Source organism: Oratosquilla oratoria, chromosome 29 (genome assembly GCF_046742065.1).
Source record: "Oratosquilla oratoria isolate Oo_2021 chromosome 29, ASM4674206v1, whole genome shotgun sequence".
NCBI classification, from domain to species: domain Eukaryota; kingdom Metazoa; phylum Arthropoda; class Malacostraca; order Stomatopoda; family Squillidae; genus Oratosquilla; species Oratosquilla oratoria.
The window spans coordinates 26328239-26354920 of NC_134805.1; the positions used below are offsets into that span (position 1 = coordinate 26328239).

Below are 26682 nucleotides of genomic sequence, written 5' to 3' on the forward strand. Positions count from 1 at the left end.
AAGATAACTTGTTCGGTTTGTTAACGAGTTTATCCATCCATAATATATAGTGCTAGTGAAATGATTTTATCAACATATTTTATCCAGTACCATAATAACTGCCTCAATAGATGTAATTCCCCTATAGATAATTAATTAGACAGGATAATTTCTGGTAAGCATAAGCCAAAAATGAGTTTTTAATTGGATGAAGTATGTAATTACTAACGTACACAAATTCATGAGAGGCAACTGAAAGTTTTATTTCACCGTCCACTGATAGTCTGATAGTCCAAGTATTCAGTCATGGAAAGTCTAAATGATTTACATCTACGTCTACATATCAACACAGTTCTTATTTCATATGTATCATTTATAATTTCAAGTTCATTATAACAACAATACTATTGGACTTCTGCATCTGCGAGATTTATCGGCACCCATGATCAGTATCGCCCTAGGATGATAGGTATTATAGATTTTCACTACCACAGTCCGTACTTTTTAGCGTCTCTGGTAAATATGATTGAAGACAAAATTTTAATGCGGGTCATGTTTCCCCGATGCATTTTCATGTGGTGTTTAAATGTTTCATAATTTTAGGAAATGACGGGTAATGTGTGATGTTTAGGGAAAGTTAGTGTTAGTACCGCAATCACTACTATGTAAATAGGCAGTATCGGATGAGTACCATCGTTGGTGTGGCAATATCTTGAATACTCCAAGATATGTATGGTTTTACTTATCCTATCCTGATCAACGTAATACATCAATTTTGGGGAAAGTGACTACCGAAATGGTAAATTAAGATGACTATATCACCATGTAAACAATACTACCGTTGGTGTGGTAACATTTGGAAGCCCAGGCAAAGTTTGGCAATACCTGTTCTAACGTGACTCAAACTAGTCTTAATAAATTACCTATGGGGATTTAGGAAATTATGGCGATATCGTAGTCTTAATTCATTCCATTTAAACCAAATAGTAGTTGGGATCGGGGAACACCCCCTTTCTCATGGGGTTGCCATGTAATTTAGTTAACCTGTAGACAGTAGTAATGTCCCCACCCCCCACTTAGTTGGGAGGACATTATTTTTACCTAGTTTAACTTAGATTAACCTTGGGGGTGTTGTGTCTACCCACGAATCTTACTTTTAGAAGCCTCTGATTTACATAAATCATGAGTTTGATATCTCCATGTACTGGAATGGCAGAAAAGGGTTAGGTTACTGCAGGGCCCTCACATGGGGGGGAGGGGGGGCAAGGGCTGCATATGCCCTGGGGTAGCACATTTAGGGTGGTGGCAATTCTAGTCTAGACATGCCACCCACAAGGTTGATAAAATAATTATAATAAAAAAAAAAAGGTCAAACGAGTCCTGAATATTTTACCATAACATCCGAATTTTGCATTAGAAACAACAGAATATGACATTTTTTCCCCATATCCTTTCTGCAATAGGGACATTTGTAAAATCTGTTTAATTGTTTTGCAAGCCAATAGCTATAATAGGCAGTAAGGAATGGTGGAGATAGGAAGTGGGGAAGGGAGTGGTGTCACTGAGAATTTTGCACTGGGGGCGGTATGTAGGCATGTAAGGGGTCTGGGTTACTGCAAGATAATTTAGTTACTAGAATAGGTGGGTGGGTATTGCTCACAATTCAGTAGCACTGCTAACCATATGGACAATATTGTGCTGCGGTCAATTGATATCTTGAGTTCTTGGTATTACCTTAGCTAGTGTAGGTATATATATATGGGAGTATAATATTCTTATAGTATGTGGCTCTATTCCAGTATCATGCAAAAAGAAATTAATTTCTTTTTTGCATTTGAAAGATTATTTTTCTATGGAATAGTTATGTTAGGTTATATTAGGTTAGGAGTTTTTGGACAACACAAGTTTCATGCTAAATATCCATGTTTGCTTGATTCTGGTATTTTACCAATGATGTTTCATTGTAGGTTTTTTATGCTGTGAGGCAATTATCGTTTTGTTTTTTCCATCTTGCCGAACTACCCAATTCAAAATACTTTTTCAATTCTTCAAAAATAGCTTTTGCATTTTTATATTGTTCTTGTCTATATATTTCTTTTCTTATTTGTCTTCCTCACATCAAGTGTACATTCAAGAACCATATGGTGTATCTTTGCCTCTGTATGGCTTCTTCACTCATTGCGTCATTATGTTATTAATAGCTATATTGCAATCTTTGTGGGGCTACACTGCAATAACTCCACCACTACCTGCTAGAGTGCAGAGCCACTACCATTCTTTGCCTAGGCCTAAGCCTGCCACTCACTTCAGAAGACGTGGCACAGCACCTCACCATATCCCCTTCCAAGGCAACCCTCAGCTTCCTGAAGGCACACCTTCACCCCGGCACTGTCTAGGGTCAAGGGATACTCTCCCTTCCTGATCTCCACCAGGTACACTCTTAACAGTGGCATAACATGGACACTGCCTCCTGCTGTAAGGTTGAGTTCTGGATGGGTCCCAGTCATATACATGTATGTATATATACATATATATATAATATGTATATATATATATATGTATATATATATATATATATATATATATATATATATATATACCAAGGCTTTTTCCCCCTTACTAGGGAGGTAGCCAAAAAGGAAAAGGCATAAAATCATTCCCACCCATTCCATCCCTGAAAACACTCCACACCCCTCCACCCTCCCTCTCATCTTAGCACCTCCTAGATGACGGGTCATCCCTGCACCCTGTCCACTGCCCTGGGTCACAAGCAGTGTCAAAAGACACAGCACATCCACAGCAAGGCCGCTTCATTAAATCAGCGACCCCCCCTCTCCGTCCCCCCATATAAAGGAGAGGACGGGGAGAAATCCCTTCGGGCTGCGTCAAAATTTTGCTCACACACACTACCTCACCCCCCATCCCCCCGTCCATTCCACCTCATGCATCACAACATCTTCCATATACAACCAGTCTCCATTCACCCCTGTCTTCTGTCCTCTCCCGTCCTTCCTCAACAGACATTCCCCTCTTCCCCAAAGCCCCCTTCACCCCATCCATCCATCTCATCCTAGGACGTCCCCTCATGTTCACTCCCTCCACATCTGCCTTCCATACCTCCTTTACTAGTCTTTCTTCACTCATTCTTTCCATGTGTCCAAACCATCCTAATACTCTTTCATCAACCCTATCTCCCAACTCCCTTTCCACCCCTGTTCTCCTCCTCACCTCCTCATTTCTCACTCTATCTAGCCTAATAACCCCCATCATACTTCTCAGACACTTCATCTCAAACACATTCAAGCTCCTTCTCTCTTCCTCTCTTATGTTCCATGTTTCTGCTCCATACAGTGCTGTTGGCACAATCACTCCTTCATACAGTCTCCTCTTAGCATCCATTCCCAAATGTCTATTCCTCATTACACTTTTTAATCCACCAAGGCATTTACTCGCTTCTCTCAATCTACATTCTACCTCCACCTTTTCCTGCCACATTTGCACCCAAGTATCTAAAACTATCCACTTCCTTCAGTTGCTCTCCCTTAATGCTCACTTCCAGATTACTGCCACTTTCACCCCTTGTACATCTCATCACCTTACTTTTACCCACATTTATCTTCAGCTTTCTTCTATCACACACTCTCCCAAACTCTGTCACCAACTTCCTCAATCCCTCCTCCGATCCTGCCACAAGCGCAGTGTCATCCGCAAACAACAGCTGGCTCACCTCCCACTTTTCTCCATTTTCTTTAACCATCTCCAATCCCTAACCCACTACCCTTGCATTTACCTCTCGCACTACCCCATCCATGTATAAGTTGAACAGCCAGGGTGACATAACACATATTTGTATATATATGTGTATATATACATATATGTATAAAGGAAATACTAATGAAAAATAAATATATGAATAAATAGAAATTATAAAAAAAAATATATAAATAAAAATACTATATTTAACAGTGTGTTGTCCCTTGATTCATCACTTCCACTGTTTCCAATTTCACTTCACCACAAAGTTGCCCATCAATTATGTTTTTGTTTTTTTTAATGATTCTTGATGCTTAGTATTTTTTGTTAATTCTTTTTACTCTTATTCCATGTTCTTGTTTTTCAAGGGATGTATGCTACTATAATACCTATTTTTCCACCTCCCTCTTTGAAGTGTTGGTACGTCCATGTAGATGTGACATAGTGAGTAGAGGTGAGGTTGGTGCATCTCATATGGAACTGGTTCCTATAACTGGTGCAGAGGAATGAGCCTGATGAATCACTGTTTGTAATTTCGTCTGCTAATGGTACAGGTGTGTTGGATTTTGTTGTATATTACTGGCAAGTGTCAGTAGCTGTGAAACAAATGCTGCAACATTATCTTTCCACCACCAAATCCCCAGCAGTGTGTGTGTCTTTACCTAATTGTAATATACAGGAAAAACACTAGATTTGTGGGTTTCATCTGTTGCCATTGGTATAAATTGGCTTTTAAGTTTATATGTTGTCTGACTGGACTACTACTTTACATAGGTCATTCCACTAATCAGTGAATCTGTATGGAAAACTGAGGGAATATTTTGAGGTGGGGATTCGATTAAACAGGAGGGGAGATCAGCACCCCAACTATTGCTCATCCTGTGGAGAGGTGTCCCACTACAGCAATAACACCATCAACTATGATGGATGGTCCTGTGAAGGTGTTGTCCAAAGTAGTAGCATTCCTGGGAGCACCTCCTTCAAGACAAGGCAAGTTAGGACAATTAGGTTCCCCTCAGAGGGAAGTGATGCAGGATAGATCCATTTGAAGGTGACCCTTCAGTATCCAAGGTAGTCTCATTGATATTGGAGGCATCCTTTTGACATCACTAAGATAATATCAACACAACTAGCTTGGAAGTAGATTATCATTTGCCCAGGATGCAATCACCATATACTGACACAGAGTATCCTAGAATGCCCAAAATTAACAGCGCAGACATCAGCACAAAATTTCTTATCAGTGTCATTGACTAAACAGGGCTGTTGCTGGGTACTTTGGGGCTACAAGTCTGTAGAGAGAGAATTATGACAACTAATTGTCTTTTGGAAGTTATGTGGTATTCTTATCACAATTTATTTTATAATTTGCTTATTTTTATTTCCTGAACAGGGTACAGATAACCTTCAAGCCCATATTGGAAAAGCTGCCCATAGATATGACATCCTGAAAAATAGAAACTTACAGACGACCTTTGTGGGGATGCTTATTACATAACTGGAAAAAAAATCATGGCACACTTAAAAGACAAAAGTTTTAAATGTGAAATCTGTGATGTTATTTTCTCATTTAAAAGGAATCTTAGTAAACATATGAGAACCCACACAGGAACGAAACTTTTTCAACATGATCTTTGCAATGCCATTTTCACACCAAAAAGTGCTGCCAGAGTACGTGTGAGAACGCACACTAGAGAAAAACCTTTTCAGTGTGGGCTGTGTGATGCTGCTTTCTCTCATGAAAGCAAACTTATTCAACATGTAAGAACACACACAGGAGAAAAACCTTTTGAATGCGAACTCTGCGGTGCTACTTTTGCAAAAAGGAGTGACGTCACTATGCATAGAAGAACCCACACTGGAGAAAAGCCATTCCAATGTGAGCTATGTAGTGCTGCTTTCTCACGCAGAAGTAAACTCAGTCTGCACATGAGGACCCACACAGGGGAGAAGCCTTTCAAATGCGAAGTGTGTAGTGCCGATTTCTCACAAAATAGTCACTTGATTAGGCATACGAGGGTACACACCGGAGAGAAACCTTTCCGTTGTAACTTATGTGATGCTGTTTTCCGAGATAAGAGTAATTTCAGTAAGCATATGAGGACTCACACAGGAGAGAAGCCTTTTCATTGTGAGCTGTGTAACACCGCCTTCTCACGAAGGAGTCATGTGACTGAGCACATGAGGACCCATACTGGAGAGAAACCGTTCCAATGTGAGCTATGTGTCGCTGCTTTCTCACGAATAAGTAATCTTCATCAGCATATGAGAAACCATACTGGGGAAAAGCCCTTTCATTGTGACCTCTGCGATGCTGCTTTCTCACGGAAACGGGAACTCATTAAACATGTAAGAAACCATGCTGGAGAAAAGCTTTCTGAATGTTTTCTTTGTGGTGCTACTTTCTCAAAAGAAGGTAATCTCATTAAGCATATGACGACTCATAATGGATAAGCATTCAAATGTGAGGTATATGTGTTGCTTCCTTCACACTAAAGATCATATTTGAAGCATTTGGTGATCCTCACAGGAATTATAGTAAAAACATGTGAACTTGCCTATGCAATAAAGATATATCTTGGTAATGTTCAAAGTCTGTCTTTGGAAATTCATTATATGAACATAAGTTTAAAGGTTTATACACTAAATTAATGCAGAAATTATGTTTGATTTGTTATTGCCTAACTGTTCATGCCTAAAGAATAAACAGGAGAGACAAATCATTGACATCATCTTTCATCAACTCATCAACTGCAAGTATTTGATTGCTTGCCCTTTACAGATTTGATGTTTGAACATGTATGTGTGAGGATGGATGTATAGAGTTTTGGTATTCATGCCCTTAGTAAAGAACTTGTCATTCTCTTATGGTAGAGAGTTTCCAAGGGACAGGGCTGTCAACCTGTGAGATGCTTGTTTTCAAACCAATAATCATCCACTACAATCCAGCTGCATGGTGTATTGACAAAGACTGGTCTCTGCTACATCTTGCCTGTGGCATAATTTCATTGTAGGGATATCAATGCATACTCAGGAAGCTGCTGGCAGGTACTTATACTTTGTATTCGATTTTGGTCATTAATAATTCCAGAGAAGGTTAGGCTGTCCTCATAGGGTGGCTACCTACTGCCTCACCACCTCCTCACAGTGTCACCTAGAATAGACTCCCATCAAGGAAGTCGGTGCAAAGAGTGAGGTAGTAACTGACTGATTGACAGTATATTCAGTCATAACTTTCTCCTTTCTAGAAATAACTATGTAGCTCTTTTTACTAACAGAAGTCCATCAAGTGACTATGCATAACAGTGGGGGCAGAATATATCTCTGGAAGCCTTTAGATACAACCTACCAAGGGACAGTGTGGGCCCAGCGGTTATCTGGGACTATGGTCTTTGTAGCAGCATAGTTTGACAACTACTGCACATCTAAGCAGCCAATTGAAGGATCCATTCTGCTCACTCAACATGGGACAGGAGTTAGGAAAAGTGTCCTAAATATAGCTTGTCCTTCCTTCATCTGGTTAGGGAGCAACCTTCAAGAAGGTCCATTCTGCTGCTACAACAATGCAACTCCAATAAAAAAGGGCAGAAGCAGCAGCCCTTCTAAACCCAAACCCCACATGCACACATACACCTTGTCCTACCCTATCAACAGAATGATGAGGCCTCCTCCCACACTTGGAACTAATTTGATTCAATGACACATTGTTGGTTACCCCACTCCAAATTAAGGGAACAATCACCACTGCAACAAGATGGTCACTGAACCAAAGCCTGGGACTGCTCGGACAGTCTAGGGAACGACAACAACAACAACCAAAGCCATTGATTGTTCCTCCAATACCACAAAATGACATTACATTCCCAAACTTATCTCACTCCTCTGGTTAACATTTCAATCTATATGAAGATAAAGAGGACACCACCCTGGAGGGGATGCTAGGGTTTTCTCCCTGGAGGAATACATACTCCCATTTTACTACCTTGTGGTATCCCCTGGGGTCAACTCGTACCTGGGAAGTTAATGCTAAGGGTGATATTGACTGAGACTGACAGTATATTCATTGTCAATACTCCTCCAACTATCTCATCATTGTACTTTCATTCTTCCTATCACAGGTCTGTCAGTGACAGTGCATAACAGTGAGGGCAGATGGTGATATCTGGAAGCCCCTAATTATAATTCATATGGTGGTGTAGGCCCAATGATTGTCCTATAGTGGGGTTGGGAAGGCAGTAAACTCACCAGCAACTTAGCATGACTGACCAGTCCTCTAAAGGGAATGCTGTTTACCTCACATCAGAGGGGACTAGGGGTGTAATGTCTATTGAGCAGAATGTTGAAGAGATAAAAGTGAATGGATGATACAGACAGAATTTTAGTGGTTTAATTCAGTGGATTAACCATTTAATTTGAACATTGTGTGCTTCTTTAATTCATTAGAATTAGGTAAACAATACCACTAAGGACTTCCGAGGTGATACATACATTGTCTGGTCTTAGCCATGATTCTAGCTTGTTAAGATAGATTTGTGCTTTTGGTTAGATTTTGTAGCTGCAATGCTGGGCTATTATTGTTAGCTTATTTGCATGCAAAGAGGGTAGGGTGCCGGAGGACTGGAAGAGTACCTGTATAGTTCCACTTTACAAGGGAAAAGGGGCAAGTGTAAGTGTAGTAGTTTCAGAGGGATCAGTTTGTTAAATTTAATTGGGAGACTTATGGGGGGGGGGGGTTCGATTGAGAGGATTAGGAGAGGAACAGAGGGAGTAATTGATGAGGAATGTAGGTTTAGGATCAGATTTTTGTAGTAAGGCAGATATGTGAGAAAGCTTCCGGAAAAGGTAAGGATGACTTTTGGGCCTTTATGGATTTGGAAAAGGCTTATGACAGGGTAGACAGGAATGCAGTGTGGGAGGTATTGCAGATGTATGGTTTAGGAGGAAAGCTGTTGAAAGAAGTCAAGTTTTTACAAGAATAGTAGAACCTGTGTTAGGATTAGAAGTGGAGAGAATGAGTAGTTTGAGGTAAAGGTGGGGCTCCACCAGGGATGTCATGCCACCATGGCCGTTCATTTAATACATGGATGGTGTGGTGTGAGAAGCAAATGTAAGGGTAATGGGCCGGGGATTGGAGGTTGTTAAAAAAAATGGAGACATATGGAAGACAAGCCAATTGTTTGCTGACAACACTGCACTTGTAGCAGGATCAGAGAAGGGATTAAGGAAGTTAGTGATGGAGTTTGGGAAGATTTGCGAAAGAAGGAAGTTGAAGATAAATATGGGTAAAAATAAAGTGATGAGATGTACAAGGGGAGAGGATAGCAGTAAATTGGAAATGAGTAATAAGGGAGAGAGACTGGAGGAAGTGAAAAGCTTTAGGTACTTGGAGGTGAATGTGGCAGGAAAGGTAGGTGTGGGGGTAGAATGTAGATCAAGAGAAGCAAATAAATGCCTTGGGGGATTAAAAAATGTAATGAGAAACAAACATTTGGGAATGGATGCTAAGAGGAGATTGTATGAAGGGGTGATTGTACTGACAGCACTGTATGGGACATAAATATGGAACACGAGAGGAAGAGTTTAAATGTGTTTGAGATGAAATGCCTGAGAAATATGGTAGGGGTTACTAGGCTGGATAGAGTGAGAAATGATGTGAAGAGGAGAGTGGGGGTGGAAAGGGACTTGGGAGATAGGGTTGATGAAAAAGTATTGGGATGGCTTGGACACATGGAGAGTGAAGAAAGATAAGAGGTGGATGGAGTGAACATGAGGGGCCAACCAAGGATGAGATGGATGGATGGGGTAAAAGGGGCATTGGGTAAGAGAGGAATGTCTATTGAGGAAGGGAGAAGACAGAAGATAGGGGTGAGTGGAAAATGGTTGTGTATGGATGATGCTGTGATGCATGATTGGGGGGTGAGGGAGTATGGGTGAATGATATTTTGACACAGCCCAAAGGGATTTCTCCCCATCTTCTCTTTTTCTGCATGAGGGGATGGAGAGGGGGTCACCAATTAAATGAAGTGGCCTTGCTGTGGATGTACTGTGTCTTGCTGCATTGCTTCTGATGCCAAGAAAATGAGGGATGGTAAATGGGAGTGGAGTATGTGGGGATGAAATGGGTGGAAGTGGATTTATGCCTTTGACTTTGGTTACCTCCCTTGTAAGGGGGAAAAGCCCTTGGTATATCTATGTATTTGCATATGTGAGTTTTTGTCTTAGGTTTGTTATGCACTGTGATTTACCAATGCATTTATCCTTGCAAACTTGCAGTGCTGTTGTAGATTATCTTGTATGTCATCTATTGACATTATTTTTCCTAGAATATGCAGATGACAGAGCAGGTGGCTGTTGTGTATATTAGACATTCTAGTAACATATTAAAAGGAAAGCCTTGTATTGGCAGTTGTCTAGTTTGAATTGTCATACTTATCTTCCTAATTTTTTTGTAGTGGGTTTCAAACTTGTTTTTGAGAAGTGTTTGTTGATATTGTAGTTTTGGTGATGGTATTTTTCCTTGGGTTGTTCCAACTGCTTCATGGGTTGGGGTGGAGTATTTTGTTAGTTGTTATTATTATTATTATTTTTTTTTTATTCTTTATAACATATAATTCTCCACATTTGTTGTTTTCCTATTTTCTTTCTTTTTGTTATTTTAGATGCTACATCTATCTATATACTAATAGGTTTCTTCCTCCTTAGGGGAGATAGCCAGCTAAGGCATGTGTCCGCCATCTATCCATCACCTATTTCCCTTTTATCATAGCTACTTGTGGACGAAGGGTCCCAAAACCCATTCATTGTCCCTCTCCTCTTATTTCATTATGGACGAAGGGTCACCCGTCTCCTGCCATATTGCTTGGGGCAAAGGTAATGCATGAAGCAGCACCTCCACAGTGGGGCCTGACGATCATGACTGGTTTACCCCATTGCTTCATTATGTAGCACTTCCCAGATCCACTTAACCATTTCAGTATGATGATGCCTATGTAGGCATCTTGAGGCATGAGTGTACATGAAGGTGCCAGCATCGGCATCTTTATTATATTTTTTGTAGTTGTACATGAGTTACCCACGTATTCTGTAAACTGGTTTGATCACGTTTTCTCTGTTCATTATTACTCAGAATAAAAGAGAATGAGTAATACAGCAGTGACTTTATATTTTATAATGCAAGTAGTGTGATTCATTGTTTATATGGCAGCCAATGCTGTGCACAAGAACTTGACTCATACTGAAGTGGTTAAGGAATATAGAGCAAAGGAAATCCTTTCAGGTTGCCAGTTTCTTCATCCATTTACAACCATTTATTCATATCTTTTGCATCTTGCACAAACCACCCTTACCACCCTCAGTAGGCCTCTCCCATCCCATACATCCACATGTCTCATCATACATCTCTAAATCCACTAAAGCTCAAATATACCCCCACTCCTCCCCAAGAACTCCATCTTGCTACAATCCACGTTCCTTTCTCCATCCCAAACCCACACTGCTCTGCAATTACTCCCTATAAAAAATGAGCAACACTCATGGAGTCGTTTCCCATACATTTATTCACTCCCACTTAATGTCCTGTCACCCATAATAGCTGTTATATCATACATAAATCCCATTTAACACCTCACCCATCTCAGCACCTCATGGTAAATGGGTTACTCTTGTCCTCAGTGCCATTTAGGTCAGGGGCAATGCAATGAGGCACAGCACTTTCACATCTAAACTGTTTTTATCCCCACCATTTTATCATGTTTACCCACATCATCAACTCTGAAATTTATAGAGCAGATGAGAACATCCCATTAGCTTTCCTCTTTCTTTGTCCATTCACAATCTCTCCATTCTGGCCTTTTGCACACACTTTCCCTGCAAATAGATTTCATGTACAAAGTCCCTTTCACCTCATTCTTGGTCTTCCTCTAAAAGTTCACATCATCTACTTCCGTTTCTCACTCTTTGTGCAAATATTTCCTTTTTTATTTATATGCCTTAACCACTTCAACAACCTCAACAACCTTTGACCTAGTGTCCAACAGCTCCTTCCACCACCATTCTCGGCCTCATCTCCACATTTTGTTTCACAATATTTTGACTTCCTTTCCATCATTATATTTCAAATTGCTGCCCTAGTTATTTATACAACCCTTGTACATTCATCCCTAAGTACTGGTTTCTCAAAATACTTTTTGATTCACCCAGGCATTTATTTATTTATTTATTTTTTATTATTATTAGTCACTTTACATCCATGGTTCCAAACACTTCACTGTGACCCCACATTCTTAGTAAAGCTCTTCCTGTCTTCTGACCCTTTGTCCAATATGTTCAACCTTCCGGCATCACTTCATTGTATCTCATCTCTTTCCTTTTGTCCACATTTTATCAATACAGCTTCTTCCCCCTTGTAAGAGGGTAGCCAAAGTAAAGGCAAGCATCCACTCCCACCCACCTCCTTTGTTTCCCTCTCATTTTAGCTCTGTTGTCCAAATACAACCATAAATTTCTATCACATACTCTTTCAAGATATCTATCATGTTATCATATACAAAGGACCCAGTGAAATGGAGGTAACTGAAAGGAAGTGAAACTTCAAATTTCTTGGTTTTTATCAGTTTTATTGTTATAATTAACCACAACTACATGTAATTGAATAGTAAAATTTATTTCTATAGTTTCTTCAATGTTCCAAGAAAATCCATGCTCTATTTCTCCTTACTCTCTATGCAACAGCCATTGTCCTGTCAGCTGTCAGACTTAATAACTACAATCCATTTTTGGCCTATTCTGGCTCATGAAGGGGCAGATGCTGGGGACTGGTTATCTGTTGTGGTTGCAGCACTAGAAACGGCACCAACAGGAACAGCACTTGAAGGCCCATTTCTTGGGGTTGACGAATCTGTACCTCCCTCCATATTTTCTGAACACAAAATAAAAAAGCGATACAGCCATACAGTGCTATACTAAATAATATCAAAAGTAACTGCAGTTATATTCATATATATATATATATATATTTATGTTAGCTAGTGCATGGAAATTACCTGAATTCTCTGCTTCCTCAGATTCAGTGGCTGGTCCATTGGCCTGGGAAATGTCAAGGTTAAACACACCAATTCCAATTATGAACTTGTTTTTATAAACTCATTTTGCAATATTAAACTAATGTTACTCCATACTAAAGGTACTAAGCAAAAAAGTAGCCTGTTCTGTGAAAGCACAAGAAGTAAGGACAGATTTTAAGGAAGTGATTTAGGAGACTTAGCATAGAAGATCTACAGAGACCACCACCCAAACTCTACACTCCAAATGGGCTACATGTTTGAAGAAAGGAATAAAGGTAAACACAAGAGAGATCTACTTCTTTATTTGAATTTTTTACAGACTGCAACATCTACATGAAGGCATGAGAAAAAAAAATAAACTTTATAGAAAAATACACAAAAAACAGAACTAGTGCAGAGGTATATTCTGAAAGGAAATGTTGAGGTTTTTACCAGAAAGACAACCATGCAACGGAAAAAAATCCTCATAACATAATCCCTGATAGTGTAGAGAAAATAATGTAGTAAATGAAGATAAGAGTATACAATTTTCTTCTGCCAGGTGGAAAAGGAACTAGCAAACCAAAAGCTAGGCAATTACCAATTGGCTAACTAAAGACAATTATTTGCTTCATACAAATGTGACAATGAGGGAATAGATTCACATTTGATTATACTTGCACCGCTGACTGAAATCTGCTTGTAACTTTGTTACAAAGAATTTTTTTAACATTAATATGGTGCTTAGAGTTTCAACATTTCACCTACACAAGAAAACAGAGATCTTCCCTTCAGTAGGCTGTGAAATAGTTCAAAGAGTGAATTACATTGTTGTATAACAAATGACATCTCAAAAGGATGGCATGAATTGTACATTATTCAGAAAGTTGACTCCTATAATTGTACATTATCTAAGAAAAATACATTACATGAAATTAGCTTTACCAACTGCATGAAAATAGTTGAAATACTAAGGTCACAGTCTTTTACTCCGGGTCATTTGTAGCTTCAAAGTAATAGAGATACAAGACGAGGAGCTATCTAAAGTGAAAAATAAGATGACAAAAACCTCACTTTGGAAGTATGGAATGGTGTCTCCAATTTTCAACTGACCTGAGATTCCTGTCCGGGTCCTGTTGCGGAGGGAGGAGCTGGTGAAGGTGTGTTTTCTACAAAAGTGGCAGTGTTCTGGGGTGCGGGTCCTGTAGCGTCATTGCTATCTTCTTTGAGACCTCCGGGGGGATTAGTTCCTGGGATTGATGGGTTCGTGGAGTTGGACATATTCTGGGGTAAGTGTCCTTGTGTTGACCGCTGTCTCTCCTCCGTTTCTCGCCGAATTTGCTCCTTCTGTCTTTCCACCATCAAACCAAAAGAAGTCTCGTCCAACTTAGGGGCTGTTAACTAAAAAAGGGAAATCAATGAGTACCGTGAAGAAATGCTTCTTATAAAGAGAGAAAGAGAGAGAGAGAGAGAGAGAGAGAGAGAGAGAGAGAGAGAGAGAGAGAGACAAAGCAGAAAAAAACAAAAACAGAAACAGTAGTAAAGAGAGACAGAATGAAAACATGGCCAATTTATGTTGACAAATTAATTAACTAATTTACATATTCATATATTTATTTACATTTAATGGAAGGTTAGAGTGGAGGTGGGGACTACCCTCTAACAACTCCAAATTATGACATGAATTACAATTTTATATGGAAATTATAACAACAAATCCGTCAAGAAAATAACATAGTAAATAAAAATATATTTATTAAAATAATCATGTTTGTGCAACATGAAATTCAAGAGAACTACTGGCCTGGCTAGATCAGCTTGCTATGAAAAATATTATGAAAACTGAACCCCCATACAAAAGTTATTTACCTTAACTTTTCTTAGTTCTCCCTGGAAGAGCCCACCTGCTTCCATAAACTTCCGTTTCTTGGCCTCAAATTTTTCTTCTATTTGTTGCAGTTCAGCTTCAAGCTTTTTCTATAAAAAATAATGATCATGATTACAACCTATTTTTCAATTTTTAGTAACTAACACCTAATGCTAAATATAATCTTCATTTTACCTTTCATTCAAGCCTCCCGATAGGGGGGAATTTGTGACATTAAACCAAATCACCTTTCATTCTAATTCTGAGGAGATTGAAGCAACAGGCGACAGAGATTGAAAGGGTTAATTGAAAAAAGAAAGTTACAAGTGCATGTAGGTAAAAGTAAGAGCGAGATGTATGAGAAAATGATGGTGGCATGTTAAATGAGAATATGAAGGATGAGGCTTCAGGAAGAACAAAATTTTGAGTATTTGGGGTAGTACGAGGCAATGAACAGAAGAGTTGTTGTGGAGGTGAACTGTAAAAGCAAAGGTAGAATGAACAATTCTTTGAGAAATAATTATCTGGGGATGAATACAGTGGAAATGTAGGTACTGTATTAAGCAGAGATTTAAAATATAAGGGTGGCAGATGTGAAGAGTGAATGTCAAGTTTAGAAAAACCCAAATTAAAAAACAAAAAACAAAAAAAAACTAAGGTCTTCCCCGCAGAACAGCACATGAAAATGATTGGCACACATTTTTATACTAAAGCCAATTCCTCCCTCCACATCACACAATCTTACCTGATGCATTGTCAAAGACTGCACCTGTCGCTTCAGGACTGTGAGACGCTGACTGGTCACCACTGATCGGACATCAGGCACAACAGTATCAGAGAAGATCTCATTGATCAGACGATGGTTCCTCATATACCGGGCATGGGATACATGCTTCACATTTAAGCCATCATCATAATCTGTTGCACACACAATTATTAATACATACTTTTGAGTCAAACATAGTATTATTAGTACTGTATCACAAGCCTATCAGTCACATACTGATGATATTCTTTAATATAGTGTGTGTATTTACCTAACTGTATTTTACGGGAAGCGAGCTATGCTCGTAGTGACCTATTTTTATATCTTTCAGCATCCAATTTGATCTTAAATATTCGTATAGTTTTTGCATTCACTGTTTCCTCATTCAGCACAGAGAAAATAAGGAAACTGATGTATAGTTAGAGCAACATACCTTCTTCATCTTCTGCTGGTTGTATATCAATGCGCCGATCCACTTTGGTACTAGCTGCTGAGCCTGAAGACCTGTCTAAAGTTTCCTTCTCCTCTGTTGCTGCCACACCTGTTTTGAAGGCTAAGTATTACAGAGACAGTTTATTTGTTTCAGTCCATTAAAGCTTGAGCACACACATGCCTGCAGTTTTCTATGCAAAGGCAAATAATGTGTGTGTGCAGTTTACATTTATACAAAGTGTGCACCTCTAGTAACATGAGTCCTTCAATGTGCAATGCAGAATTACTTTTTACAAACATGTCTTTGGTCTTCCTCTCATTTTATTCAAGAAATGAAGACTAATAATCTCTAAACTGATCTAATTACTATAAGTGGCAATCTGAACTAAGGGAACATGAATCCCATAAAGGCACAGATACAGTGGAACAACTTACAAATCATACAATAAAGTCCAGGTTAGCATGTAGAGGATATCAACATTTTAGTGTTTTCATGGGGAAAAATAAATTATGGTAATGCAAGTCTTTCTTGCTTACCGATGAAAACCTATCTTGAAAATGAACGGCATTGCTGCATGTGCACATTGTATGTTGAGAACAATCCAACATCAACCCTTTCTGGTCTAAGGACAGTGCTCTGCATGTTCACTAAACTGGTTGGCCGAGCTGGATTCATTTGCTGATTGACAAGGTAAGAATATTAAAGTGTTCCCTTATAACTGCCACAGCTGAGTGCTGATATTCAAAGCAGGCTTCATGTATTTTCTAAAATATTAATTTCCTATTCTCCTTTTACAAGCACCTAAATTTAAGTCTCACTCTACTAATTACAACTAATCCAGATTGTCAAGACATCACTGAAGCCAGGTGCACCCTACGGAGAAAGCCTACAAGCAACAATGCACTTGTCCTAACTTCTATGCCAAGGCACACACAGTGGGGAGAATGACCAAACACATGGCCATCAACTAATCAATCCATTTTCACACAGACCAGTACACTCATCAATGAGGTGAAAAAATTAAATGGCAACTTTTATGCATTCTAAGGACTGCTGTGTAACCAAAATGGGTTGATGCTGAGAACCAAGAGTGGCTGCAATGCACAAAAAAATCCTCAGAACAATAACTAAACTGAGCAAAACATAATAACACTAGTGTAACACCTATGTGTATGAATTCGCTCTTTGTGCAGTTTAATGTTTACAACTACATTTTTGTAAGAACAATCTACATATCAAAAAGAATAACATTCTGACCCTCTGAGGCCCAAATACATTTTAAATATCAAACAATAATCAAATGTGATCTTAACTTTCACAGTTAATAAGATTTCACAAGCTGAAACTAGTAACAAACATCAAATACAGAAACAGGCAAAGGAAAGGAACCAAATAAAAATTACAGATAATTTGGATATTGCATGGTCAAATATTGCTGACAGTCCAGCTTTCATTTTATATGTCCATTTCGTCTCAGGTTTAAAGAAGAGCAGTGTAGGTTTAGGAGAATAAGAGTGTGTTGGTAAGGTGTTTATGGGGAGACTGTTATTAAGGAGAACTTAGGAAAAGCTATGGATGTTTTTTGGCTGTCTTGGACATTGGTGTATAATAGAGCCAACAGAAGCTTTGTGGAGCATGTTACAAATATATGCCATAGAATGAAGTCTGTTGAAGCAAGACAAAAGTTAGTAGTGTATGTTTTGTGAAGGTCGGGAGAAGGGTTTGAGGTATATGTAGGACATCTGGGCTGTGTGCTATTTGTAAGTTGTGTGCATGGATGGTGTAATAAAGGGGGGTAAAAATTCTGAGTGCTAGATGGAGGTTTGACAAAAAATAAATAAATAAATAAATAAATAAACTCTTGTAGTTGATATTGTGCTTATGGGACATCCTGACAAGAGATTGAAGCAGTTGGTAACTGAGTTTGGGCGAGTATCCAAAAGTTACCAGAGAATGTGGGCAAAAGTAATGTAACAAAATGTACAAAGAATGATGGTGACCAGTTGAATGTAAGCATGATGGGCAAGGCCTAATTAGGTAGCGACTTTTGAAGTATGTGTGACCAATCAGTCAATCCATTGTCCCTGGTCGCTATTATACAAGACCAGCAACAGCCTCTGGTTAGCACTAAAGTCACTTAGGAAAGATATATTGTGTTTATGTCTATGCATTGTTGTTGTTATTCCCTAGACTGTGTGTCCAAGCAGTTCCGTCTCCCCAAGGAATGCCATGGCCGAAACTGGGTTTTCCCACAAATCCTTTATGGAGTGCATGTTGTGTTGTTTGCATGTGTGATTATGTATATTGCAGTCTTCCATGATGTGTTGAATAGTATGGGGTGAAGTGTTACATCTTGGGCATTTGTTGACAATGCAGTTATCTAGTCTCTATGCCAGCAATTCCCAAACTATGGGTCGCGACCCAAACATGGGTCGCAAGACCTTGTTACAAAAAAAAAATAATTTCAATCAAAAGCTTCCCTACACTTGTGTTTTCAATAAAAGAAGACTTTCGAAATTGCTTTTTAATAATGCTTGGGTCGCCACATCTTCACCAGATCTGGATTTGGGTCACAGCCAAAAAAAGTTTGGGAACCATTGCTCTATGCATTGTTGGTGTGGGATACTGTAATATTAGATGTTCAGTACCCAGTGTGGTTGATGTGGGAGTGAATAGAGTGGATATAGTGGTGAATTTTAGTAAAGGAAGCTAGTCAATTTCTGGGTGAAATGAAATGTTCCGAGATATAGGAAAAATGGGGATGAATGCAATCGTAATTTTGCATGAGGTAGTGATTCTACCAACAGTCCAGTGGCCATGGCCAGGTAACTGGCAAGCTCATAGGTTACTCAAAGAAATAGTGTGTTGTTCTCAAGGGATTGTTAGTATGGAGCATTGTAAAATGAGGTGTACAGTGTCTTCTGTGTGATGGTTCCATCTAGGGCAGTTTGATTCCATGATCTATTCTGTGCTGATGCTGTTTTAATGCTGAATGGCATCCATGCAAACATGTCAGTGTGATTCTTACTTCTCTTGATAGAGATTTTTCTGTGGGGTTATGTCTGGGGTTTGTTGGGGTACCGAGCTTGGCTACACAACACACCCACATTCAGATTACAAAATAATCAATTCAAGAACAATCGCCAAATTCGACTCCTAACCCCTCCACACATAAGCCCCACAAAAAATCTCTCCAAAGAGAAACAAGAACCACATTAGTGCAAGTACGTTCGGGTCACCACCCAGCACTAAAACAATACTGACAAAGAATGGGCCTGCTCCAGATGCAACTATCACATACGGGACACTGAACACCTAGTCTCATTGTCACATCCTGCTGTACTCAGAAGCACAATATTTCTTCCTTGATTGACTTCTGGGTCAATCTGGTGGCTGCTGCTGATTACCTATGAACCATGGGTCTCATGGACGAGATACTTTGGGTAACATGATTACGTAGAACTGTGTGCCCATCATTTTCATGAGTTGTTCTAGGAAGACTATTTTGGTTTCTTGTGTGCATGTTCTACTGGGGTGATTTTAGAGTTATTTTTCTTAAAGTTTTGTGTTGTTTGTCGGCCATTTCTTGATTGTTAGGAACTGTACTGTGGAGATATAATCAAATATAGTTCTAAAATTTGCTTGTACAATGTGATATTTCTTTCTGCTAGGCAAACAGTGTTTGTTACATATCTTAGTACGTCTTAGTTTTTGTTTGTTTTCATTGTCTTTGATTTGTGGGATGAAGGACATATGCATATTGAAAGTAAGGTCCCGAATTTTAGAGTTTTTAATCCAGAGGTAGAACTGGCCATTTATTGTGCCCGTTGGGTTCTTTGATTTATAGTTGTCTAATGTGAGCGTCATATTTACCCACTTCTTGATATCAACATGAATTCAAAGATGGCCATTCCACCAGCACACTGTTAACAAACACCACACAACAAATACTGGAGGGCCTCGGTAAAAAACTGCCTCCAGATGGGAGAGTAAAGGTACCAATAGACATAGACAAAGATTTTGATAAAACTCCCTCTACATATCCTGTCAACTAATCAATGAGAAAATGAAGTCTTAGACCAACTCTCAACCTAAACATAATGAACTTCAGTGATCTCCTCCAAAGACGATCCCTCCCCTCCAAAACAACCACCAAGCAACTTTCCTACACATTTTAATGAGCTTGCCCTGAAATCTATCCACAAGGAACAAGAAACCCCTCTGACCGCCAACAAATTTGCAGAAAAAATGTAAACCACCCATGAAATGGAATACACAGGAGATACTGAAAGATGTTTAGAAAACATAGATATAAAAGTTACCCTTTTAGGATGAATCCATAACAATAGTAAAAACATATCTCCACAGGCTATAGAAAAACATACCACACAATCCAGATTTCACACACGAGATTGCCATCCTAACAATATTCAATCTGTTGCCCTGGTTCTCTCTTGCAACCTTTAAGAAATCAGCCAACGTCTAGTTCTGCCCATAAATCACTTGATTTTGTAGAGCTCTGTTCCACCAAAGGTAAGACATGCTTTGTTTAGAAAAACTTAGTTCATCAACCTGTTGTCCTAGATCTCTCTTGCTGGACCTGTGGCCTTGAGGAATTTTAGGTCTTTTTATATATTTTTTTACTTTGGCTATCTCCCCTGTAATAGGGATAAAGCATTTCATATATGTATCATATTCAGGTGCTGACTGCATAATTTAGTTACTATGAAGTCAATACATAAGGAACTTCAGTAGCACTGCTGCAGACCAGTCACACATCTTTTATATCAGGAATACAATTCTTTTTCTTAAACAACTTTTGCTGTTCCTTCTTTTAGCTGTACCCCTTAAATCCCTCATTTACAACCCCAAGTTTCCACATTTACTTTTTCCTATCTGTCTGTGCTGATGGGAACTAGAATCCCACCAATGTGTTCCAATACATGGATAAAATGTGGAGACTGGGAATCACCTTACTGCCATTTTCTCCGATCACCTTTGATTGGGTCTTTAAATGTGAGTGGAGGCAAAACAAGTGAGTAAACTAAAGAATGGTAGCATGTTGGTGAGACCATGGATGTATTAGCACTGAATGAAAACAAACTGAAAGGGAAAGGCAGGGGCAAATTTGGGAATGTGATTGCTAAGGTGTTCAACCATAGAGGAAGAGCATAGAGAAGCGGGGGTACTGTTGGCAAATATTGAGATGTAGTGTGAATAGAGTTAAGGGGCATTTAGACGGTCAAACTGTTTGACAAACCCGGTTTGTCAAACAAGTGTCTGAAGTGATGTTTGACCATGTGAATGGGGTATTTGGTTGTCAAACATGTTCGACAAATGTGTTTGATGACCAAATACCCCATTCACATGGTCAAACATCACTTCAAACACTTGTCTGACAAACCGGGTTTGTCAAACTGTTTGACTGTGTAAATGGCCCTTTAAGGTTTATTTAGGCAAAACTGAGAATAGGTTAGGATGGGTTCAGAGTATATAGCCCTGGCAATGAGAAAAGTGAAGTGAAAGAATTTGGAGCGACTTTAACAAACTTGTGAACAGAATTGGACGGAATATGAAAGTGTTGGGAAATCTGAATGCTCAAGTACAGGATGAGCCAGCAGATCAAGTAACAAGTGTGGTGTGCAGGGATCAAAAGCAGAGAAAATGTTATTAAGTAAACATCTATACACTGTATGAAAAAGATGTACTATGTAGGGGTGTGCCGATTCCATTTTTTTGCCGATGCTGATTTACCATTAATTGCCGATGCAGTCCTATTCACTTTTAGTTGCTGATGCCAATTCTACTTTATATTAAAACTGATATACCGTAATTATATAAAGTAATTGAACTATGATTTTTACTTGCTTTATAATCTATGCAGATTCATACATGCCAGATTGGGCTACTTTTTTACTACTTTATTATGTATCTACTTTTCATTATGTACTTGTTTCCATAAAAAATTCTTGTTTACATATATTTTTAAACCAGCATCACTAAACACAATTAATTCATGGTTTTATTCTATAAGCCAGTAGTACATAATCTCTAAAACAATACATAAATGCATAAAAAAAATTAATCGTTTTTATTATGTTGTTGATGAACAACTTACTAAACAAAATAAACCTTAATATAAACTTTCAAAACGCTAATAAAATACATGTGATACTACCAAAGATGCTAGATGTTTTTAATTTAGCAATTTTTAAGCTTCTAAAGTCTATGTACAAAATTTTTATTTTTGAATAACAGAACTATTAAGCCAAAATGTATAAAAATGTATTGTTATATATTTACTTGTCAAAATACATAAAAAAAATCTTTAAATTTGTTTGGTTATAAATTGCTGCAGAATAAGTGGGAGTAAATCCATCCGCCCATTTTTCGCACTTTTAAGAGGGTAAAATTGACACTGACACACAGATGATTTACTCCCATATTACTTTCACATTATTTCTGTTGTAGAAACTTTGCTATTTAAATATATATATAATTTTTAGTTTAATTTTATATAAAAAATACAAAAATAAAATTAAAAATTAATATAATTTGCTCTAACATTTACTCTGGCTTGTGCTGTTATTTTAAAAGCATCAGCATCAGCAAAATATTGCCGATGCAGAATCCCATTCTAAAAAAGAATGCAGATTCTCGCCAATGCTGATTCACCAAAAGTGCCGATTCTTGCCGATGCTGATTCACCAAAAAAGTGTCAATCCGATTAATCGGCACACCCCTAGTACTATGCATGGGCCAGTGATTTCTGGCATAGTAATCAAATGAGCAGTACTGTAGTAACGTCCAAAACTTACTCCAAAGGTGCTGCAGAATATCTGATCATCTGATGGAAGGAAAAGCTTTCATGCCAGTGCATTTGAAACTATCATGAAGATGACCACAAAATCAATAATTTTAATTTGCTTTTTTTGTCTTTATGAAACACTACCATAATATGATCAATGTCTACCACCTATATACCAAGGGCTTCTTCCTCACCTTATAAGGGAGGTAGCCAGTCAACGCACGCACCCACTCTCATCCACCATCCTCGCTTCTCTATCATGTTAGCTCCGCATAGATGAAGGGTAATCCCTATCCCCTGCCCTGTGGATGATCAATGTACCTTCCTGATAGTTTTGAACACACTGATATGAAACTTCTTTACAAAGAAAGTGCCCTAGCTCAAACTCCAAAGCGTAATGGCTCAAGTATCATTAACAACTGACTGGTCAGTTCACAACCCAGATCTAAATCTCAATATGTGCGACACTAATATATATATAAATATAAAATGTAGAGGCACAGGGCAGTGGACAAGATGCAGGGATGACCCATCATCCAGGAGGTGCCAAGATAAAAGGGAGGGAAGAAGGTAGAGGGGAGTGGAGTATGTAAGGGATGGAATGGGTGGGAGTGATTTCTATGCATTTGTTTTTCGGCTACCTCCCTTGTAAGGGGGAAAAGCCTTTGATATATGTATGTGTGTGTGTATATATATATATAATGGAGAGGCACATTAGCACCCACAATTCAAAGCAGCCATTAAAGAATAATTCAGACTAAAATATTCTGTCCTTTCCCTTCTGAGATCTCTGACTGTGGTAAAATATAATCATGATAGCCCTACAAATTATCAGAAGTAAATGTATAGCATTACGAATTTTTATGACAAAAGCATGTGTGATGTGTGGCCTGGCCTAGCTACCCTACTCATAGGATGAAAGAGAAAATGCTATGTTGGCTACATTCTTGTCCCCTGCCCCCAGGGTAATCAGTAAAAAATATGGTGGATGGGGATGGTATGTGAGAGATTTAGGGAGGATAATAGGAAGTAGGAAGAGTAAATATAAAAGTGATCAGTATTCCTTTTTGAGTGTAGATTACCTTCCAGTCATAAAAGAACTTTACATGACTCTGTTCACAAAATCCTTATACACTGACTGCATACATCTCGTGCAATTAATACCCATTACTGCATGCACATATAAATATGTACATAAATTACGAACTAAAACAATGTTCACCTTTATATACAAGGGTAATAAAAACCACATATTTTCATATTTTCTATTTTAATTGTTTGATTTTCAAAATATAATATTCCTTCTGGACCTTGTAGAGGTCCCTTTGTGCATCCCAAGCTTCCTTCATTGAAATTAAAGTTTCCTCAATCATTTTTTCTCTTCTAGGATTAAATTCACTTGCCCTCCATGATTGGCTTAATTCTCTAGGGTTCAATGGGACACTGGGATTGGGCAGAAACCTGTAAGAATTGCACATACATTTGTCTAACATCAGTTACTGAAGAAAATGTGGCCTCATCACTGGCCACTGTGATTACTAGCTACTTTTTGTGCAAATAATAGTATATACTGCAATAAACTGTGAAGATGTAATTGTATGGAAGTGTTCTGCTTAATTGGCTGGGTTTTCCTGGTAGTTACTCTCATTTACACACCCACACACATGCCTAAATCGACTAAACTGTGCAGTGGTACCATTCTCAACTGCTAATTCTGTGATCCAAGTTTGAATTGCACCTAAGGCTGAAAATTCAGCATCTCTGCCCTATGAGCTGGCATTCCAGGTCAGGTGGGAAAGGTGCTGGGTGTATAACATCACAGCATTAACCATTTATGAACTCTGAGCTCTCATCAAGGAGGGTAATAGCTGGTGATCATGAGTCCAACACGTGATCCAAAACAGGGGGGAGGGGGGTATTCATTCATGCATGCACACACACACACACACACACACGACATCCTCTTTCTTACTGCTTGATTACATGGTAATCCCCACCCTCCATCCACTTGTGAATTATATAGTTGACCATGAGAAATCTTTTAGAGGAACATCATTTCCTCATCTATTTATGACCTTATTTCATCCATTCTCTATCTTTCATCCAAAGACTGCAGAGACAACAAATAGGATTTTGTATTGGTGTAGGATGGGTGTAGGTGAGTGTATGCTTTGATTTAGCCATCCCCTTATTAGAGGAAAAAGATGCTTTGGTAAACATATATGCATACATACATATACCAAAGGCTTTTCCCCCCTTACAAGGGAGGTAGCAATTATATATAATCTACATTGCTATATATATTAAATACAGTCATAGATTCTAGCCATACCTTTCCTCTTGGTATTTTCTCATATGAACTGCAACACTGTCTCCATAATCAATATTACCATGCTTCGACAAATCAGGGTCTTCTGTTTCAAGTTCCACTGGCTTATCTCCATCTTTCTCTGCTCATTAAACATGAAATGATCAAAATTAATTTTTTTCCGTGTATTGACATGCACTAAATATATGAGCAAAATAGATGAAGATATGTGAATCACTATAAACACATTTAATCAGACCCTTTCGCTGCACCCGGGTTTCCCTCAACTGAATAAGTCTTCCAGATGGTATTTAGAATAAAGGTACAAGTCTTACAACCCAGTAAATATATCAAATGAGATGGTTTAACTCTTCCACTTCAGTGAATGAAATTGCCTTGTGGTGGCTTAAAAAATGTTGAAGTTGTAAAATGCAGTGAAAGGGTTAATCTGTTCCATTATGCAGAGAATGTTATAAACTAACCTGTAAAATTAAACCTGGAATGATTCCTTTTGAATGCTGTGGGAATACTGCTCACGTTGCAGGGCAAAGCAAGCATATCCCAAGATAATTAATTTGATGTTCCTTGCTAGATCTATCTGCCGCTCTTCTTCAATCCTGCACTTCATCAAGTTTTCAAATTGCGAACAACTTTCAAATGGTGTCCACTCTTCATGTAAATTTCTTACTCTGTGTTGATGTGGTAACCATGAAACTTCCAGGTTTAGACTGCTCAATTGCACGGACTTGTCCTTTCCTTGTAGGAAATTGCCCTAATCTACAGTATCACCAAGTTCTGGCTTTCTTTAGTTAGAGCGCAATTTTAGTTGATTAAATGATATCCTGGTTGGGTTGGAAAGTGTGCATCTGCCACTTACATCGAAGATGATGGAAAAAAAAAAAAATGCTAATTCATATGGAGCCAGTATAAAGGGAGAGAGACTGGAGGAAGTGGATAGTTTTAGATACTTGGGTGCAAATGTGGCAGGAAATGGAGGAGTGGAGGTAGAGTGTATATTGAGAGAAGCGAGTAAATGCCTTGTGGGATTAAAAAGTGTAATGAGAAATAGGCATTTGGGAATGGATGCTAAGAGGAGATTGTTTGAAGGAGTGATTGTGCCAACAGAACTGTATGGGGCAAAAACATGGAACATAAGAGATGAAGAGAGGAGTTTGAATGTGTTTACGATGAGGTGTTTGAGAAGTATGGTAGGGGTTACTAGGCTGGATAGAGTGAGAAATGAGGAGGTGAGGAGAGGTATGGGGGTGGAAAGGGAGTTGAGAGTTAGGGTTAATGAAAGAGTATTGGGATGGTTTAGACACATGGAAAGAATGAGCGAAGAAATATTAGTAAAAAAGGTGTGGAAGGCAGAGGTAGAAGGAATGAACATGAGGGGGCGACCAAGGATGAGATGGATGGATGGGGTAAAAGGGGCATTGGGAAAGGGGGGAATGTGTGTTTAGGAAGGACGGGAGAAGACAGAAGATAGGGGTGAATGGAGAATGGTTGTGTATGGATGATGCTGTGATGCATGAAAGGAAGTGGGTGAGGGATGGGGGGTGAGGGAGTATGTGTGAAAAATAATTTGATGCAGCCCAAACAGAGTTCTCTCAGTCTTCTCTTTTTCTGCGTGAAGGGACTTAGAGGGGGGGTTGCCAATTAAATGAAGCGGCCTTGCTGTGGATGTGCTGTGTCTTGTGACACTACTTCTGACCCAGGGCAGTGGG

The 26682-nt window shown here is 38.8% G+C and overlaps 3 protein-coding genes across 22 annotated transcripts in view; 1 reads left to right on the forward strand and 2 right to left on the reverse strand.

Moving 5' to 3' along the window:
• Nucleotides 1–238: 238 nt before the first annotated feature.
• LOC143040899 (uncharacterized) lies at nucleotides 239–6456 on the forward strand. Of its 3 annotated transcripts, none has more exons than XM_076212347.1 (2): nucleotides 239–448; nucleotides 5126–6456. In XM_076212347.1, exon 2 carries the CDS (start codon nucleotides 5245–5247, stop codon nucleotides 6184–6186), a length of 942 nt encoding a protein of 313 aa, XP_076068462.1. In that variant the 5' UTR covers nucleotides 239–448; nucleotides 5126–5244; the 3' UTR covers nucleotides 6187–6456. The 3 variants fall into 3 exon arrangements, with proteins under 3 accessions (XP_076068462.1, XP_076068463.1, XP_076068464.1); XM_076212348.1 differs by lacking the exon at nucleotides 239–448 and adding an exon at nucleotides 648–778; XM_076212349.1 differs by lacking the exon at nucleotides 239–448 and adding an exon at nucleotides 2294–2411.
• Nucleotides 6457–12326: 5870 nt separating this feature from the next.
• The window catches only part of LOC143040681 (SWI/SNF-related matrix-associated actin-dependent regulator of chromatin subfamily E member 1-like), a 61646-nt gene continuing 47290 nt past the window's right edge, over nucleotides 12327–26682 (reverse strand). For 13 of the 18 annotated variants that reach the window (XM_076211971.1, XM_076211970.1, XM_076211969.1 and 10 more), the window contains 6 exons: nucleotides 15840–15959; nucleotides 15386–15558; nucleotides 14643–14750; nucleotides 13887–14174; nucleotides 12774–12816; nucleotides 12327–12649 (listed from right to left, as the gene is read on the reverse strand). In XM_076211971.1, the coding sequence (XP_076068086.1) occupies nucleotides 12522–12649; nucleotides 12774–12816; nucleotides 13887–14174; nucleotides 14643–14750; nucleotides 15386–15558; nucleotides 15840–15959 (860 nt within the window). In that variant the 3' untranslated portion in view covers nucleotides 12327–12521. Of the gene's footprint in view, nucleotides 12650–12773; nucleotides 12817–13080; nucleotides 13573–13886; nucleotides 14175–14642; nucleotides 14751–15385; nucleotides 15559–15839; nucleotides 15960–26682 lie in introns of those variants that run through there. The other 5 variants (XM_076211968.1, XM_076211959.1, XM_076211967.1 and 2 more) reach the window with 2 other exon arrangements.
• LOC143040682 (uncharacterized) lies at nucleotides 21257–25781 on the reverse strand. Its single transcript, XM_076211973.1, has 3 exons — nucleotides 25438–25781; nucleotides 24980–25097; nucleotides 21257–24108 (listed from the first exon to the last, which is right to left on the reverse strand). The coding sequence occupies exons 1-3, from the start codon at nucleotides 25511–25513 to the stop codon at nucleotides 23913–23915; spliced, it is 390 nt and encodes a 129-aa protein (XP_076068088.1). The 5' UTR covers nucleotides 25514–25781; the 3' UTR covers nucleotides 21257–23912.